The sequence below is a fragment of the Nipponia nippon genome, unplaced genomic scaffold, assembly GCF_047370975.1.
Source record: "Nipponia nippon isolate SJK-2023a ecotype South Korea unplaced genomic scaffold, ASM4737097v1 scaffold_1, whole genome shotgun sequence".
NCBI classification, from domain to species: Eukaryota; Metazoa; Chordata; class Aves; order Pelecaniformes; family Threskiornithidae; genus Nipponia; species Nipponia nippon.
Genome location: NW_028262290.1, coordinates 4,280,454 through 4,296,457, shown reverse-complemented (window position 1 = coordinate 4,296,457; position 16,004 = coordinate 4,280,454). Strand labels below are relative to the sequence as shown.

General features: G+C 52.6%; 1 protein-coding gene across 1 annotated transcript in view; it reads right to left on the bottom strand.

The window, feature by feature from the left end:
- Positions 1–5,799: 5,799 nt before the first annotated feature.
- Positions 5,800–16,004, bottom strand: part of PTP4A3 (protein tyrosine phosphatase 4A3) — a 47,923-nt gene continuing 37,718 nt past the window's right edge. The window contains exons 3-6 of the mRNA XM_087740610.1: positions 15,732–15,824; positions 11,840–11,970; positions 11,108–11,182; positions 5,800–10,630 (exon numbers count right to left, since the gene is read on the bottom strand). Coding sequence (XP_087596736.1) covers positions 10,513–10,630; positions 11,108–11,182; positions 11,840–11,970; positions 15,732–15,824 — 417 coding nt within the window. The 3' untranslated portion in view covers positions 5,800–10,512. The remainder of the gene's footprint in view (positions 10,631–11,107; positions 11,183–11,839; positions 11,971–15,731; positions 15,825–16,004) is intronic.

The following is a 16,004-nucleotide window of genomic DNA, read 5'->3' as shown; positions in this document are numbered from 1 at the left end:
CATGTAGGGAAGTGATTTAACTGCTTTAGATGGAGTCTGCAATTGAGCACCACATATAGTTCTGCTGTCCAGCTTTTAGAGAGGATACTGAATTGTCTATGTGGGGAGCATGCAATCTGGACATAATTCCCTCTACAGCTATGGACACCTTAACCCTAAGAGCTGGAGGAGACAGTTGCAGTGTCAGGAGGAGGTGCATGCCCCAAGGGGACTATCTCTCTGGAGTGTCTTTCAGTGACCTAATTTTGCTCCCTATGAGCTATAAGATATTCTTTTCTTCTCTGGGATCATCATAGGACTACAGGATAATTCAGGCTGGAAGGGACCTCAGGAGGTCTCCTGCTCAAAGCAGGGTCAGCTATGGCGGTCAGACCAGTTGCTCATATCTTTATCCTGAAACCCTCCCAGGATGGAGACTGCAGATACAACAGGTTGAGGAACTGCAAGCAGAAGGACTCAACTTCGGTTCCCAGGTATGTCACTTGGCTACAGCTGGGGTAGTTACGGACATGTGTCTCTCTGCACTACTGAGCTGTGTTGTCTCCCTCAACCTAGCAGATTTGCAATGCCGAAAGAGCCCCAAGATGTTTGGCTTTGGTATTTGGCAGCACCAGGTGAATTTTCAGGATTTGTCACAGCCCTTGTTTTGAGTTCTGAGCATCCACCCACCAAAAACGAGTGCCTTGAACCGGGCACCCCAAAACCCGTCTGGCCGTCCTTCTCTGTCACCCACGGCTGCCTGAGCGCTGCAAAACAAGACAGTGTTGTTTGCCTTAAAGATCAAAGCTCATTTAAATGCATTGCTTCTCCATGTCTCCACCTGATATCCAGACAAGATGCCCTGGTGTAGATGAGTCAGTCCCTGGCTGAAGTCAGCAGCGCTGCCAGCCTCACAGTTATCTCCGTGAGGCAAAAGCAGCTCTTGCGTCGTGCTTCTCCCAGCACTGAGCCGTCAGGTCTCTAATCATCTCCCACCCCCGCTCCTTGGACCGAACCCCAGCTTGGCCGTGACAGGTCCCTGGAGGCTGCCTGGTTGCTGTGGGAGAGCCGTGCAGCCTCCTCTGCTCTGCGAGCCCCAAGGGAGATGTTGCAACAGAAACCAGCACCTGCAGCCAGGGAAGGGCATTTTCCACAGCCCCTGCTTTTGCCTGGAACTCCCTGGCTGCGTGCAGCACACATAGCTCTCCGGAGGGATGTGGGTGAGGCGATCAGTTGATTTTTTTTTTCCTTTTTTTTTTTAAGGATGCACTGACAAAGCTCCAGGTGGCTGTTTGGCAGCCGCGCTTCTGCCTCGGCTGCTGACGCTGACAGCGAGTGACTCAGCCCTTTCCAGGCTCCATGCAAGCCTCTTCTCCTCCTGCCAGTCAAATGTTTGCTCTCTCCGACAGTTAAAACAAATTCTGCCCTGAGGTCCTGCCCAGTGAGTGGCTCAGGCAGGGCAGCACAGCTCCTTGCTGCGGTCATGGCATGGAGCAGTGATTTGCAGAACCCCCTTTCTGAACCGTGGCGGTGGTCATGTAAGTCTGGGCAGAGTGTCTCCTTCCCCTCCTTGCTCTGTTTGCAGGGAAAGCTCCCAGGGCAAAACTCACCCCTGGTGATCCGTGTTACTGTACCTTTGCCAAGCAGTGCCTAATTCCTCACTTGACTTTTCAGCTACATTTGTTGCGAACATTTTAATTTTCTTCCCAACCCAAGCTCTGCCCTACATTTTCATACCTATGAGCACGGGAGTTTCCAGATACCACAGTGCAAGCAGGGCAGCACCTCCCACTCTCCTCTTCCTCGTGCCCAGACCCACAGGGTCCCCCAGGTCCTGGGGGGAGGAGAGACCATCGCTGCACAGCCTCTCCCTGATGGTGTGTGTCTCCCTGGGCACAGAGAGAAGCTGGAAGACCCCTTTCAGACAGTACGATGTCCTCAGATGGAGATGTTGCAAAAGGGCCGATCCCAAGCGGGTTGACAGGAGCAGTGATGAGAGCCACGCTATGCCCAAGAAGAGCCAGTGTTGGCTGTGACAGCCAGCAGCGGTCCAAAACAAACAAGGAAGGTTTCATCATGGCTCAGCACATAGCAAACAGGGAGCAAGGTGGCCCTCACAGAGCATTTTTTATACAATCTTGTGAGCCTGGACCATGTCTAGACTTTACTGAAGACCCTGCAACCTTTGCCTCTGTGGTTCTGCAGACAGCTGACTTTCTGAGGTGGGTTAGCAACATTGACAGGGTGAGCTCTGAGCCATGGGTCATACCCCAAGGCTTTGGGTGTCTCCAGCATGGGTGCCTCTATGTGAGCTGGGTGTCTGGAGACCCTCTGCAGTGGTGGAGCCCTGAAAGAAGTGTCTGTGCCAGTATGAGATTGATCCCTCCTGAATCTCCAGTATTGACTCTTGATTTGATCTCTGTTGACTGGAAAGGGAGCCAGGAATGAGACCACACTGTGGACACCCACCTTGATCTGGGTGGATCTCACTAATTTTGGTGTTGGCACGACTGAAGGCACTGAAATACGTGGCTGTGATGGGGCTTGTAGGTACCCACCTCCTCTGCTGAGAAGGGGCTAAGGCACTGCAGACCATGGCACAAGTTGGGAAGAGATGCCAGGACCTGTGAGTGGCCAATTCAGACCTTTCCAGATGACTCCAATTTGTTGGGCTTTCATAGTGGTCCTCTTGGGGAGGGACAGGAACCTGTGCATGGAGTGGCAACCACCTAACACAGAGAGATGGGGTCTGGCCTGCAAAGGGGAGCACGTTTTTAGGTGATGGAGGGTGAGGAGGAATGCAGGCAGGTAGGAGACGGCGTGTACGGGCAGGAGCATGGGCGGGTGTTTCTCCAGCACACATGCCCAGGAGGCAGTGCCCCTTGCAGCTTCACGGTTCAAAGCATGTGAGGAGATAAGGATCTGCCTTGCAGAGCACTTGGGGAGCCCTGGGACAATCCAAGGACAGCTCTGACCATGCCACACCACTGTGCTCTGACCTGCAGCCCTCCTCTCTTCCAAGCCAGCATCTCGCCAAAAAGCCTTCCTGAGCCTACAGCAGCACAAGAGGAGTTTCGTCCCCCCTTCCCCACTTACCCCACCCAACCCCTTGTAATTACTTGGGAGCTCACACAATTAGTGTCAGCTTTCCTTGCTTACCAGCCTGTTCATGCAAGCTCCTGCTCCTCAGCCTCCATGGAGCCTCTGGTCTTTGTCTTCCTGCCTTGGTCACAGGGGCAGAGTTAAAAACCCAACTGGTTTTGTGAGTGAAGCCTGTTTTTGTGTCTGATGGGTGGTCTCTGCCAGTGGTGAAGCACTGAGCAGATCTCCAATGGATGGGGTGTGCATAATGTCTCCTCTGGGTGGACTCTTGGGTATCTAACCAAGGTTAGGCCATGCTCTACTGGACATACCACTTAGGTCTTTCCTTTATCTGCTGTTTCCATTGGTCTTGTAGGAACATGGTGTTGGGAGCTTTCATGCTCTATGGGGTTAAATCAGTCATTGGATTCAAATTTTTGGGGTAGAGACATGGATAAATGGGCCTTACAAGTCCTGTTGCAAATAATTTAATCATCAAGACTGATACTGAACCATCAGTCTGGCAGTGGAAGTGTAAGGAAACCTGATCCCACTCCTGAACTGGAAGCTGTAATGTCAGTGCCCACCTTGCAGCAGCCTTGCAGTAGCTTCCCATGCAGCAGCCTGCTGGCCCATCCCCCCTGCCCTAACCCGGGGCTGAGCTGGTTGAATGTTTTCCCCTGGAAGAGCTTTGCTATGGACAACACTCACTGGAGAGGGTCAAAAGCTCCCCCAGATCTGCTGGCTCTGGTGAGCTGTGGTGGTTCCCAAGAGCCCACCCCTTCAGCAGCCTGGCTGGTACATTATAGTGCCTGGTTCCTCCAGGAGTCCCAGTTACAGGGCAGGACTGAGGAGTTTGGAGTTGGAACTGGATGGTGAGAGTGGTAAGTAAAACTCATCTTCCAAATCAGACCTCTTTTCCTAGCAGGCCCTTCTTGCAGAAATCCTTGAGTCCAGGTCATTTCAGCCTTCCCCCTCTCCCAGGCAAGGGAAGATACTTTCCCATAGATAACATATGCCAGTTACTGCAGAAACGCTGAGATATCTGCCATGTCTCCGAGTGTCCCATGTCCTGCCGAGCTCAGCTGCCTCTGCAGTTTTAACTTGCTGAGTTGGTTCTGAGCCTGAAAAAGAGCTAGGCTGGACCACAGCTGACCACAACACATTAGTGGGGTTAGGGATAGAAATCACATTACAGAGGTCATCCTCCCATCCTGACCTTGGATGGGACAAAACGCCTGTCCTTAGAAGTCCTCCAAGGGCTTGAATACCACGTCCTCCCTCCAGAAGTCCAATTCGGCAGCAGAAGGTCTACCTTAATATTCAACCTGGCTCCTCCTTACTGATGTACTGACCAGTCCACCCAGTCTACCTTCCTGGGTGGACTGAGGTCAACATGTCTTGTGTTGCTCAACTGGGAGATGCTGTCCCAAAACCTCAGTCACTGAACAGCTGCTCTTCACCCAGTAGATTTAGCTGTTAAGCTGGTCTATAATAGGAAAAGTAGCAAGGGAGGGAGAACCAGCCACCAGATCTCCAGCTACAAGATCTTCCTAACCCAGGTGCCCCTGGCAGGTGTGTTTGTGCTGGCAGATGATGCATATTTAGGAGCTGGTCCCTCCCATTGCTGCTTCATGCCAGAGCCCAGAGAGGCTGGTCACAGTTGATCCAGGTATTGATGTGTTTCTGGTACAAGGGCTGCCCACTGCGTAGGTGGCCTTGAGTGGTCAGGCTCTTGCATGCTACCATTTATTAGCCATGGCCCCTTGGGGGCCCAACCGGGGCCCTCAGTTGGGCAGCTTGTCCAACAGCACCCTACAGCCTTGCTATGGGGTCAGCTCTTTCAACGTGGGATAAAAGGCATCTCTGAGCCTTACAACATCTTTTATCCAACTGCATCAGTTGAGACATGCTGGTCACAGGATCAGGGTGTGTGTGGGCTCTGCTTATGCCAATTATTTGATGATGAGGTGGGTACTTAAAAAGCATGACATACTTTGGTAAGCAATGCAATTATCTCGCTCAGCCAAGGCAAGTCTGCTGCAGACCAGTTCTGGGATCTCCCCGCTGCTAGACCCTCCTCTGGAGAAGACCTCACTTGGACTGGCAGTAAATGATGTGGTGATGGTTGGACTCTCTCTGGCAAGGCGCTGACTGCTGACCGTGCTGTGATCACGGTGGCTATGCTGGGGGAATGCTGGAAGTGGGGGGTGCCTGGCCTGGCAATCACTGCTGAAGACCTGCAATGATGTTTTGCTAAGGAAGGGCTGGATGAGACCGAGAGCAGCCTATGGGGAAAAGGGCTTCATGTGAATGCCCGGAGCCCTGGGTGCACCCCTTGCACCTGCCTTGGCACTGGGCAAATCAATTCTCTCTGCCCTGGACTCTACTTGACATAATTTGGCTGCAGCGCATCATCTAATTGCAGTAGGTCCAACCCTTTCCCAGCCAGGTCCATTGTCTGTCCTGGGAGCTCCCAGGAAAGGGGAATGGGATGAGAGGAGGAAAATAACCCAGGAAATGGGTGGGGAAGGTAGCTGGGACACATTTGGGATGGGATGGGAGTGGGCTGAGGTCTCCAGCCAAGGGGAGGCAGCAGGACCCCGACAGCTCCCAATGCATTCCTCCACCGTCCCTTGGCCAGACTTCGGCTCTGCTTTTGCCTCCCCCATCTTGGTATCTCCCCCATTAGCAGCACCGCAGCACACAGGGATGTACAAAACAGTGAACGCTTTTTATTTCGCTGCTGGAGTGAAACCACTGTAATTTCATAAAACTCAAAAAAAAAAAAAAGTGATTACTAAAAGGCATACATTTTTTTTCCTTTTTACACAAAACATAAGTAAACAGACAATTTTCTTTTTAAAAAGGTTATAAAGTGTCAAGATCCTATACCTCATCTGCATATTCAAAGTGATGCCGTCTGATACAAAAAGCGTTGGGTATAATAATTTAGCTATGGCTCAGACAAAAAAAAAAAAAAAAAAGTCATCTGGGCTTAATCTACATACTACTACGATTGCTCACGGAGTTAAAAAGGAAAATATGCTGTTCTTTGTTGCACAGAAAGAACCAGCAGGGAAGTCGAGAGTTCATTGGGAGATCATCATCTACAGGGAAGCCGAGCGCGGTGAAACGCCCCCCTCCCCGGGAATGTCTGCCAGAGCCTGCGAGCGGGACTGCAGCCGGCCCGTGACCCCCTGCTATGCAAAGAAACCAGCCACATTTTTCTCCCACCAGACAGTATCCCATCCAAACCCACCCGCCAAACTGCACCTACCCAGCTCGCTGGAAGCAAATAAGATGTAAGACCTTGGAAACTGCATGGAAGTCACGAATCTCCCTTTGCGCTTTCCCACTGGGACTAATAAAAGCCAAACAAACCCCATGAAAAAAAAAAAAAAGAAAATGACTTGTTCTATTGTAGATAGAGCAAGACTCTCTGCTTCCTCGGGAAATCTGTTACTCATAAACTTTCTCATCTGAAGCTCTCAGCGCAAGCACCACAGTGTCAGCCTTATTGCAAGGCTCATAATATGAATTTATAAATGCAAAGTCTTTAAATACGTGGCACCAGACCTTTCTTAAATAAAGAGCTATTTGCGACAGCCGCGTTGCTTTCCTTCCCACCGCTGCCCCCACCATGCACTCCATCCGACTGGCAAACATGGAGAACAGAAGGGACACGTGAGCCTCTTAACTGAAACGCAGGTAAGGGCACACGTGTGCCACCGGTGAGAGGACACAACTACGAATTCCTGCTCAGATTTATTCCCCTACACAAGGTTCAGCCACGATTGATTCCTGGGCAAAGCCTAAAAGCTTTTGTTTTGATGGTTAGGGCATATCTGCTTGGCATCACTTGGGTCTCCAAAGCTCTTGCTACCAGTGTGGAGCCCTGTCCCTGCAAACTGTGGAAAGATGGTGGGTTTCCACAGAGGGGGTGAGGGAGGTGGATAGGGGCGAGGAGGTATAAAACCCAGTTTGTGCCTTTGCTTCTGCAGAAAAGGGCAGGACAAGGTGGTTGGTTTGTAGCCAAAGCCATGGGAGTGTCTGTTCCCTATGATGTCTGCCAAGACCCGATGGAGACAACTGGAGCAACAACAGAACCAGCAAATACATCAGATTTTTAAGGCTCTCCTTTCAACATCTTGGCATCTGAGGTGAGACAGGGATTAACATACAAGGAGAGACCCCAAAACCAGCCCAAACCATGAGCCCGTGGCCACTTAGGCCTCGCTCTGGTGCTATGTGTCTACTGAGCTCCAACCTTCCCTCTTCCCCAACTGTCCCAAGATTTTTGTGAGGGAACTAGGCTCTTTGAGATTTCTAACCCGAAACCCAGTTGGAAGACCCCTCAATTTCCCCAGCCAGTTATGTTTCTGCAACCCTCTCTAGGCTGAAACATCGAGGAGCTGGTACCTCAGAGGCAGAAGCCCAAGTCCGTATCAAAAAAAATCCCAAATATTTGGCAGTCCAACCCAGAGAAACCTTGGAGCAGGATCAAGTTCTCCATGCAAGGACAGCAGCTCCTGGGCTGCTGAGGTGTCCTGTCCATGGAGCAGCACATGGGAGGTCACAGCAAGTTCCAGGACAGGGGGGAGACATCCATTAAAAAAAGAAAAAAAGAAAGAAATTAGGACAATTAAAGCAGCATGGTTTTCTGGGGTTTGTTTTTTTTTTTTTGTAGTGACTCACAAAACTGAAGAGTATCAAGATGCCGCTCTGCCAGCCAGAGGTGCTGAGGATTTGGCCACATGGATTGTACCAGGTTAAGGACTGCTCTTACACTAGAAGCTCTCTGTTTTTAAGGTGGATGGGTTGATGCTACATAATGCGAAGGAGCGCTGCAAAGCCTGTCCTCTGCCCCGTGTTCCCCCAAACAAGCCCACCAAGCTGAGATTTGAGTGTACTCTCATCAGAGCTCAGCACTGAGCACGTCCACCATCAAACCCTGCATGGAGGAGGTGAAGAGTTCCTGTGGCCAAAGGAAGGTGAATTCAAGCCCTTCTGTCCTGATCCCGACCCCAACTCAAAAGCATCGTGGCTGAAGTCCTGGACCACTTGCCCTGGGCAACCTCCCATGCGATGCTCCCACGAGCTTGGGCGAGGAAAACATTTCTCTTCCTCCTGCCAGGGCAGAAACATCTCCAAGCCTGCAAAGCAACAGTTCCCACTGCTTTATCCTAAACTCTTCGCAAGTCATGGCACAGCCTGTTGTGATCAGGGAGCACATGAGACCATGAGGTCTCCAGGCTAAGAGGGATTGGGGCTGTCCCCATCACAATGCCGAGCCACCTCCTACTGCCCCTGGGGACGAAGCAGCACCTATTTTAGCAGCAGGAGGACACATCGCGGTAGGAAGAGGATGGTGACCCACCCAGCGGGACTGCTGCAATACAGGATCAGGCCTTTTTATCAGCCCAATTTCTCACCCTTCCCAACCAACGCAGACCATTCAACCACCGCCACCTTCCCCAGGAGACACAGGAACCAACAGCCTGGAGTGGGGCAGGAGAAACTCAGGGGACCACAATGTGGGGGTCAGGACAGGCCCGAGGTGTGTAGTATGACAGCTCTGGGGCCATGCATGGAGGGTCTCCGCCTTGCTCAGCACCATGGCCCGTTACATGGGATGGCCATCCCTGCTGTGCAGCGGGGCTGGCTCCCATTGGGAGAAGAGGAGGAGCGGTGCTGGGAACAGCTCTGAGCTCCTCCTCTGCCCACGTGTGGTGGCACGAAGCCGTCCCCTACCCTTCTGCAGGTACCGAAGTGCCTAACCAGCCTTCCTCACCACTTATCCCAAGAGATGAACCCTCTGAAGCAAATGTCTCTGAATACTATGTTTTGGAAGGCACACAAACCTTTGGAGATACCCAACACAGGGCACTGAAGGCATCTCAAGTTGGGCAGCCTAAAACCACAAGCTGCTGGATGACTAGCCCTCCTTGCCCCAACATCTGCAAAACTCTGCAGCTGAGGGGGGGAGCAGCAGTGAGCCCAAAGGATACCCAGAGCATCCCTTGGGCCACACGTACGCCCTGGTGACAGCAGCTGGCAGCTGGCTGTGACCTGGTGCTGGGGATCGATCTGGGGGGCCATGGGTCACCTCCTGGGCTCCACCAGGCAGCGATGGGAGAAACAAAGGCCAGAGGACGTGCGGAAGACAAACAGGTTTTTTTTTTTAAGTTTTTTTTTTTCCTTTAATTAGCAAATTTCTTCTTATCCTTGTCAAAAGCAAAAACACCCCCATGCCCCCTACATGCCCACCACTCCAGCTGCTGCAAGCGTTCAAAGGCAGAAAGTTGAGAGATGTTTAATGACCCAGCTCAGGGGCAGCTCTGAGTCCACTCCACCAGGGAACGCGCCAGGGGGTTTTGGGGTGCCAGGCGTCGCGTTACAGATGCCACTGGGTGTGGGAAAGGCAGGTGCAAAATTTGGTGATGTGCTCCTGCCTGGAGCACCCAAAATCCCCCAGGAAAGCTGCAGCCCAGCCTCTCGGACAGCAAACGCAGCGATGGAGGACATGGATGTGCCCCAAGATACGCGTTGCATCCCCAGCCAGAATTGGGGTTTGTGCGACGGCTTGGTGATGGGGACACAACAGGAGAGAACCCACCACCCTGTGCACTGAATTTGGAAGCTATAAATAAGAGCACCCCACACTTTGGGGGACCCAGTGCTGACACAGTGCTGACCCAGTGCAAAGCTGGGTGCCTCAAAGCCCCGCCACAGTCCCCGAGTTTCCCAGCGCCTCTGCCTTTGCTGCAGCAAGGCCCATCTGCAGCATCCCTGCTGGCATCAAGGCAACAGGGAGATGGTGAAGTGGCAGAGGGGCCAGGAGAAAGGGAATGGTGCTGGGGGGACTTAGCTCAGCTCTTCCCACGGCCACAAGGCCAGCACCAAGCTATGAGCCCCCTTCACCTCTCCCTGCTATCACCATCTTCCCCCCTCAGGCCACTGCACCATCCCCACCTCTGTCCCCACTGCTGCAGCCCTTATTTATAGGGAAGAGGTGGGAAAGGGTTTTTCTGGGGGTGCTCCAGCCCTCCTGCTCCCCATCCCTTCTCAGCTGGCACAGCCCTGCCTGCATCACCCCAAACCAAGCACCCTCTGCCCATCCCTCTCAGTGCAACGGGAGGGGAAAGGGAGGAGGAGGAAGGTGATGAAGAACGGTCATGTGAGCTCATTGCCTGCTAACACCAAGAATCAAAGGGCAGCCTTCCCTCCTTGGGGCTGTAGCTGGAGAAAGCAGCCTTTTTCAGGGGTCCGGCAAGATGACCGTGCTGTGGGTGCTGGAACACGTTGGTGGTGCTCCATGTCCCCCCACCCCAGCCCTGTCAGTGGGGCGGTGCGTGGGGTGCACGGGGCTGGGCGAGGAAGTGAGAGGGTGGGATGCGTGCGAGTGCCCGGGTGTCTGTGTGCACGGATTTTGGCAAGAGGTCATTGAGGTTACATGATGCAGCATTTGTTCTTGTGGTTATGAGGGTCCTTAAATCGGAGTCTTTGCTTTGGTCGGTATTTTTCTAAGTACGTCAGCTGCTTGCTGTTGATGGCTCCTCTGCGCTTCCTGTGGGGACAAGAAGGGCCGGCACAGTCAGCAGCGTGGCAGGAGAAGACCCCCCCACCCCAAACCCACCCCTGTCAGGGTGCTGAACCCCCCTGCCTGGAGCAGGGATTTTGGAGGCTGCAGCCTTGTGTGTCCTCTGGGGATGGAGACAGGCACTGACCCCAGCAGCTTTTCTTGCTCATCAGCCCTGAGAGTCTTAGGACACGGAGAGCCAGGGAAGAAACACGTGGGGAGGCTGCCCAAAGCGGGGTGCCTGCCAAAGCCCCCCAGGGATGCTCCCGGATACCTCCTCAGTCTCCCGCAGCCCTACACAAAGGCACAGGGTTCTTGGTGCTGGCCTCCTCCCTTTTCTTCCATGCCAAAAGGAGAGAAAAGCTACCCCGGCACCCCCAAAAATCCCTGAGGCACACCAGATCTCTCCGTTCCCTTGGAGAGGGACTGCTTTCTCCCCTGACACCGAAACACCGCTCGACTTACTGTCGGATGAACTGGATGGCGTCTTCGTACTTCATCCCGCTCTCAATCAAGGCCAGCGCGACGAGGACGGGAGCGCTGAAAGGCAATGGCAGTGGCGGTCACTCCCCAGCCACGTGGCCCAGAAGCTGACACCCCATCCTGGGGCGAGGGGACAAGCCACGGGGCTGTAATGGTGGCATTGCCGGCAATTGCCAGCGCTGGCTTTTAGTTTGTAATTTCTTTCCATTTGGCTGCAAGCGCTGCCCCAAGGAACAGCTGATTTTAGGGGCAAAACCCCAGGATGGGGCTGGCAGCTGTTTGCTGCTCTTCTAATGAGGACGAGGACTTTGGAGGCAAATCTATCGGAAAAGTGCATGTAAATACACATGCAAAACCTGACCTGCAGTGGGGGGAGCAGCAAAACACAGCAGCTCTTGAAAAGCAGTGGCTCCCAGTTGTAATGGGAAGCATTCTGCAGTATTTCCATGACAAGCTCTGAGCAAAAGCAAAATTGCCATGGGGGGCTGGCAGGACAGCACCGAGCAACCCGGGTCCCCCCAGGAGTCCAGGATTTGGCCGTAAGAAGTGCAAGGAGGAGCTCAGGCAGCAGCCCCCCGTCTATGCCTATTCCCACTAAGGTCTCTTCTGCATGCCAAACCCCTGCTCTAAGGTGGAAGGAGGAGAGCAGGCAAGGTTTTCCCTCTTCTCCCTTCATGGGTGGGGTGGCAGCTGGGGTGCTGGGCTCTGACTTACCGCCCCAGGCCGGCCACGCAGTGCACGGCCACGCAGCAGCCGGGGTCTTCGCAGAACTTGGTCTTCAGCAAGTTGAGCCAATCTTCCACTATCTTGCTGGGAGGAGGCGCTCCATCATCGAACGGCCAATCCTGCAAGGCAGGGGCAAGGTCAGGGGAAGAGAGAAACACTGTCAGATCCTGGGGAAAAACTCAGGGGATTGCTTTTACTCAGGGTGATGGTGTTTTGGACCTCGGCAGCGGGGAGGCGGGTGTGTGTGCCAGCAACCGGGCTCGTAGCGCAGCTCCATGGGGATGTAGCAGCGATATGCGTCTAGATCTGGGGTCCTCCCACCTCCTATGGACATGTTCAGCCTTCAGGAGCACCTAGAGGACCTGCAACATGGTCCCCATGTCCTCCTGCCTCTGTGCACCACAGCGGCCATCGCCTGCCTCCTCCCCGTTCGGATGACTGCACTGAGCTCTGAGGAGCTGCAATCCCCATCCATCCCCCTGCCAGCTCCCGTCTAAATCCAGCACTTGGGAGCGCAGAGCCACTTTGTAGGAAATTTGAGCAAAGGTGGCTTGGAGATGGCTGAAATCTCAGGGCCTGATGTGGTGGACTCAACATCAGAGCTCAGTGATGAAGTGGATAAAATGGGTGCTGCGTTAAGCACGCCGCGGCCCTTGGCTCTGTGACGGGGGAAAAGTGTCACCCCCTTGCCTGCGACTGCTGCAGCAGTTTGGGGAAGGGATGGTCTCTCCTCATGGGCACCGGTAGTCAGTTGAGGCTGTATGTCTCTCCCAAAATGGGGAATTCTCTCCCAGAATGGATTTGGCAGGAGGAATGCGGCCACTGGCTACGCAGCAGTGGGACAGGGGAATGGCAGGGGAGCATCGCTTGGAGGGGCTTGGAGGGGATGTGATCCCCAGTGAGTGAGAAGCATGGGGCTGTAATCCTCATGTTTGAGGAGTGAGTCACTAAGCTGCTGTGCTGGAGTCATCCTTGGTGTAAGATGGCAAAAGAAGCTGCTGAGCTTCACTTCAGTCTTTAAACCCGTAATGTGATTTCAGTGTGGCTTTGCTAGGAAAGGAGCGTGCTGGGCTTCAGGGTCCCCTAATGCTTGAGCCAGCCCACCCTGCACAGCCCGTGCCTGTCCTACAAGATCATGTCCTCCCCGTGGTGCCTGGAAAGCACTGCTTCAGCCATGAGCGCGGGTCACCGGGCTCGCAGCGGGGATGACACACCGTATCACAAAATCATCGAATTACAGAATGGTTTGGGTTGGAAGGGACCTTCAAAGATCACCTAGTTCCAACCTCCCTGCCATGGGCAGGGACATCTTTCATTAGATCAGGTTGCTCAAAGCCCTGACCAGCCTGACCTTGAACACTTCCAATGATGGGGCAGCCACAACTCTCTGGACAATCTAGTCCAATGTCTCATCACCCTTATTGTAAAAAAATTCTTTATGTCCAATCTAAACCTACCCTCTTTCAGTTTAAAACTGTTGCCTCTTGTCCTGTTACTGCAGACCTGGATATAAAGTCTTTCTCCATCTTTCTTATAAGCCCCCTTTATATATATCGAAAGGCCGCAATAAGGTCTCCCTGGAGCCTTCTCTTCTCCAGGCTTCTCCAACCCCAACTCTCTCAGCCTTTCTTCACAGCAGAGGTGTTCCAGCCCTCTGAACCACTTTCATGGCTTCCTCTGGACCCGCTCCAACAGGTCCATGTCTTTCTCGTGCTCGGGTCCCCTGAGCTGGATGCAATACTCCAGATAGGATCTCACCAGAGTGGAGTAGAGAGGGAGAATCACCTCCCTTGACCTGCTGGCCACGCTTCTTTGCATGCAGACCAGGATACAACTGGTTTTCTCGGTTATGAGTGCACATTGCTGGCTCATGTCCCATTTTTCATCCACCACTAGCCCCAAGCCCTTCTCCGCAGGGCTGCTCTCCATCCATTCATTACCCAGTCTGTACTGCCCTGACCCAGGTGCAGGACCTTGCACTTGGCCTTGTTGAACTACATGAGGTTCTTATGGTCTCACTCCTCAAGCCTGTCAAGGTCCCTCTGGATGACATCCCTTCCTTCAAGTGTATCAACTGCACCACTCAGCTTGGTGTCATCCACAAACGTGTTCAGGCTGCATGCAATCCCACCATCTACGCCATCAATGAAGACATTAAGCAGCATTGGTATACCCAATACAGCATATCCATCCTGCACCATAAACCTTCCTACAGTGAAACATGCACAGCGCTGATTTCCCAGCAGGATTTCTGCCCCATCTTCGACCTGCTGGCAGAGCTGCCGAAGCACCGAGTGCTGCCCAGGCAATGTGGCAGGGACGCCACATATATATAGATATAGATATAGATATAGATATTCAAACTAGATGTAACGAAGACATTTTTCATGATGAGGGTGGTGAAACACTGGCACAGGTTGCCCAGAGAGGTGGTAGATGCCCCATCCCTGGAAATATTCAAGGTCAGGCTGGACGGGGCTCTGAGCAACCTGATCTGGCTGAAGATGTCCCTGCTCATTGCAGGGGGGTTGGACTAGATGTCCTTTAAAGGTCCCTTCCAACCCAAACCATTCTGTGATTGTATTCTATATATTTGATATAGGTATATAGAGATATGTATAGAGAGATATGTCTGTATCTGCATAGATATATCTATCCATAGATACACAGGATATAGATATTGCTCTACATATCTTGTGTAGTTTCTATATCATTATAGAAACCTGTATCTTATATACAGAAACTATATAGTTTCTATATAGTATCTTGCATAGTTTCTATGTCTAAGATATAGATATCCCCCTATATAGAATCATAGAATCGTTAAGGTTGGAAAAAATCCTTAAGATCATCAAGTCCAATATAAAATATATTCTAGATATAGCTATCTCTCTGTATAAGATATGTAGAGAGGGATGTGTATCTGAGATATAGAAACTCAGACTGAAGGACTCCAGCCAGAAACAGGGTAAAAGGCAGAATTTGGTCTGTAAGAGAGCAGAGATGACCTCCTACATACACATCCTATATGTAGGATACAGTTATCTTTCTCTATAAGATATATCCTATAGAGACATAGCATCTGTATCTAAAGAAATCTGCATCTGGAGGATCTGTATTTAGAGAGACATAGGTTCTATTATCTACCTATATCTCAGAGGATCTAGGATATAGCTATCTCTACAAGATATACATTATACAGAGAGAACCATATAGAGAGGACCTACACACAGAGGACCACCCCAGGAGACATGAGGCACTTCCAAACCCTTTCCTAAATAACGAGCAGAGCCTCACGCTCCAGCTGGAGCTGAACTCCCTGGCAGGGTAATCACGCCTGACATCATCTCCAATTACTGATCAGCCAAGATGCAGCCCAGGCAGCTGCCTGCTCTGCCTCCTTGCCTTTTCCTGCTTGCTGCCTGCTCCCTTGCATCCCCCCAGGCTGCACCAGCCGGCTGCTAGAAGAGCAAAAATCCTGCACCCCCCCCCTTCCCCGGATAAGATAACGCCGGGGTAACGGGAACCACGTGCATCTTCCACGAGGGATCAGGCGATCTCATCCCCTGGATGCTTTAAAGCCCGAGCGACAGGCAGGGAAGGCAGCTGCTGACTCAGCCACGAGTCACAGTTTCGGGTGCGTGGGCTGCGCTTTCTTTTTTTAAAGCACCAGCCCCATCTCAGCCTGGGGAGCAGGGAGCTCGCCTGCCTCACCCCGAGGATGAAGTTGGGCTTCAAACCCTGCTCCTGGGCAAGCACAATGCCGATTCAGTCTATCCGAAACGGTGGGTGTTTAGCAGACCCCAGGGATGGGGATATTTAAGCAGGGGAGGCGGGCACACCCCCTCCCCCCCCCCCCCGGCGCCCACTGCCCACCTACCATGACGGTGATGCCATCCTTCTCCAGGGGGGTCTTGTCGTAGGTCACTTCGCACACTCGCACCACCGTGGTGGCACCGTACTTCTTCAGGTCCTGGGGAGGGAAGGAGAAGGAAGGGTCTGAAAAAACCCTGCCAGTCACACCGCAGTTAACCCCAACATATCCAAGCTCTGCTATGACCACACGGACCCCTATGGACCCTAAAACAGTGCCGTGCCCCATCTCTGGACCCTTGAGCACCACCCCTCTGTGGTCCATCCAGCCTGGGAAACA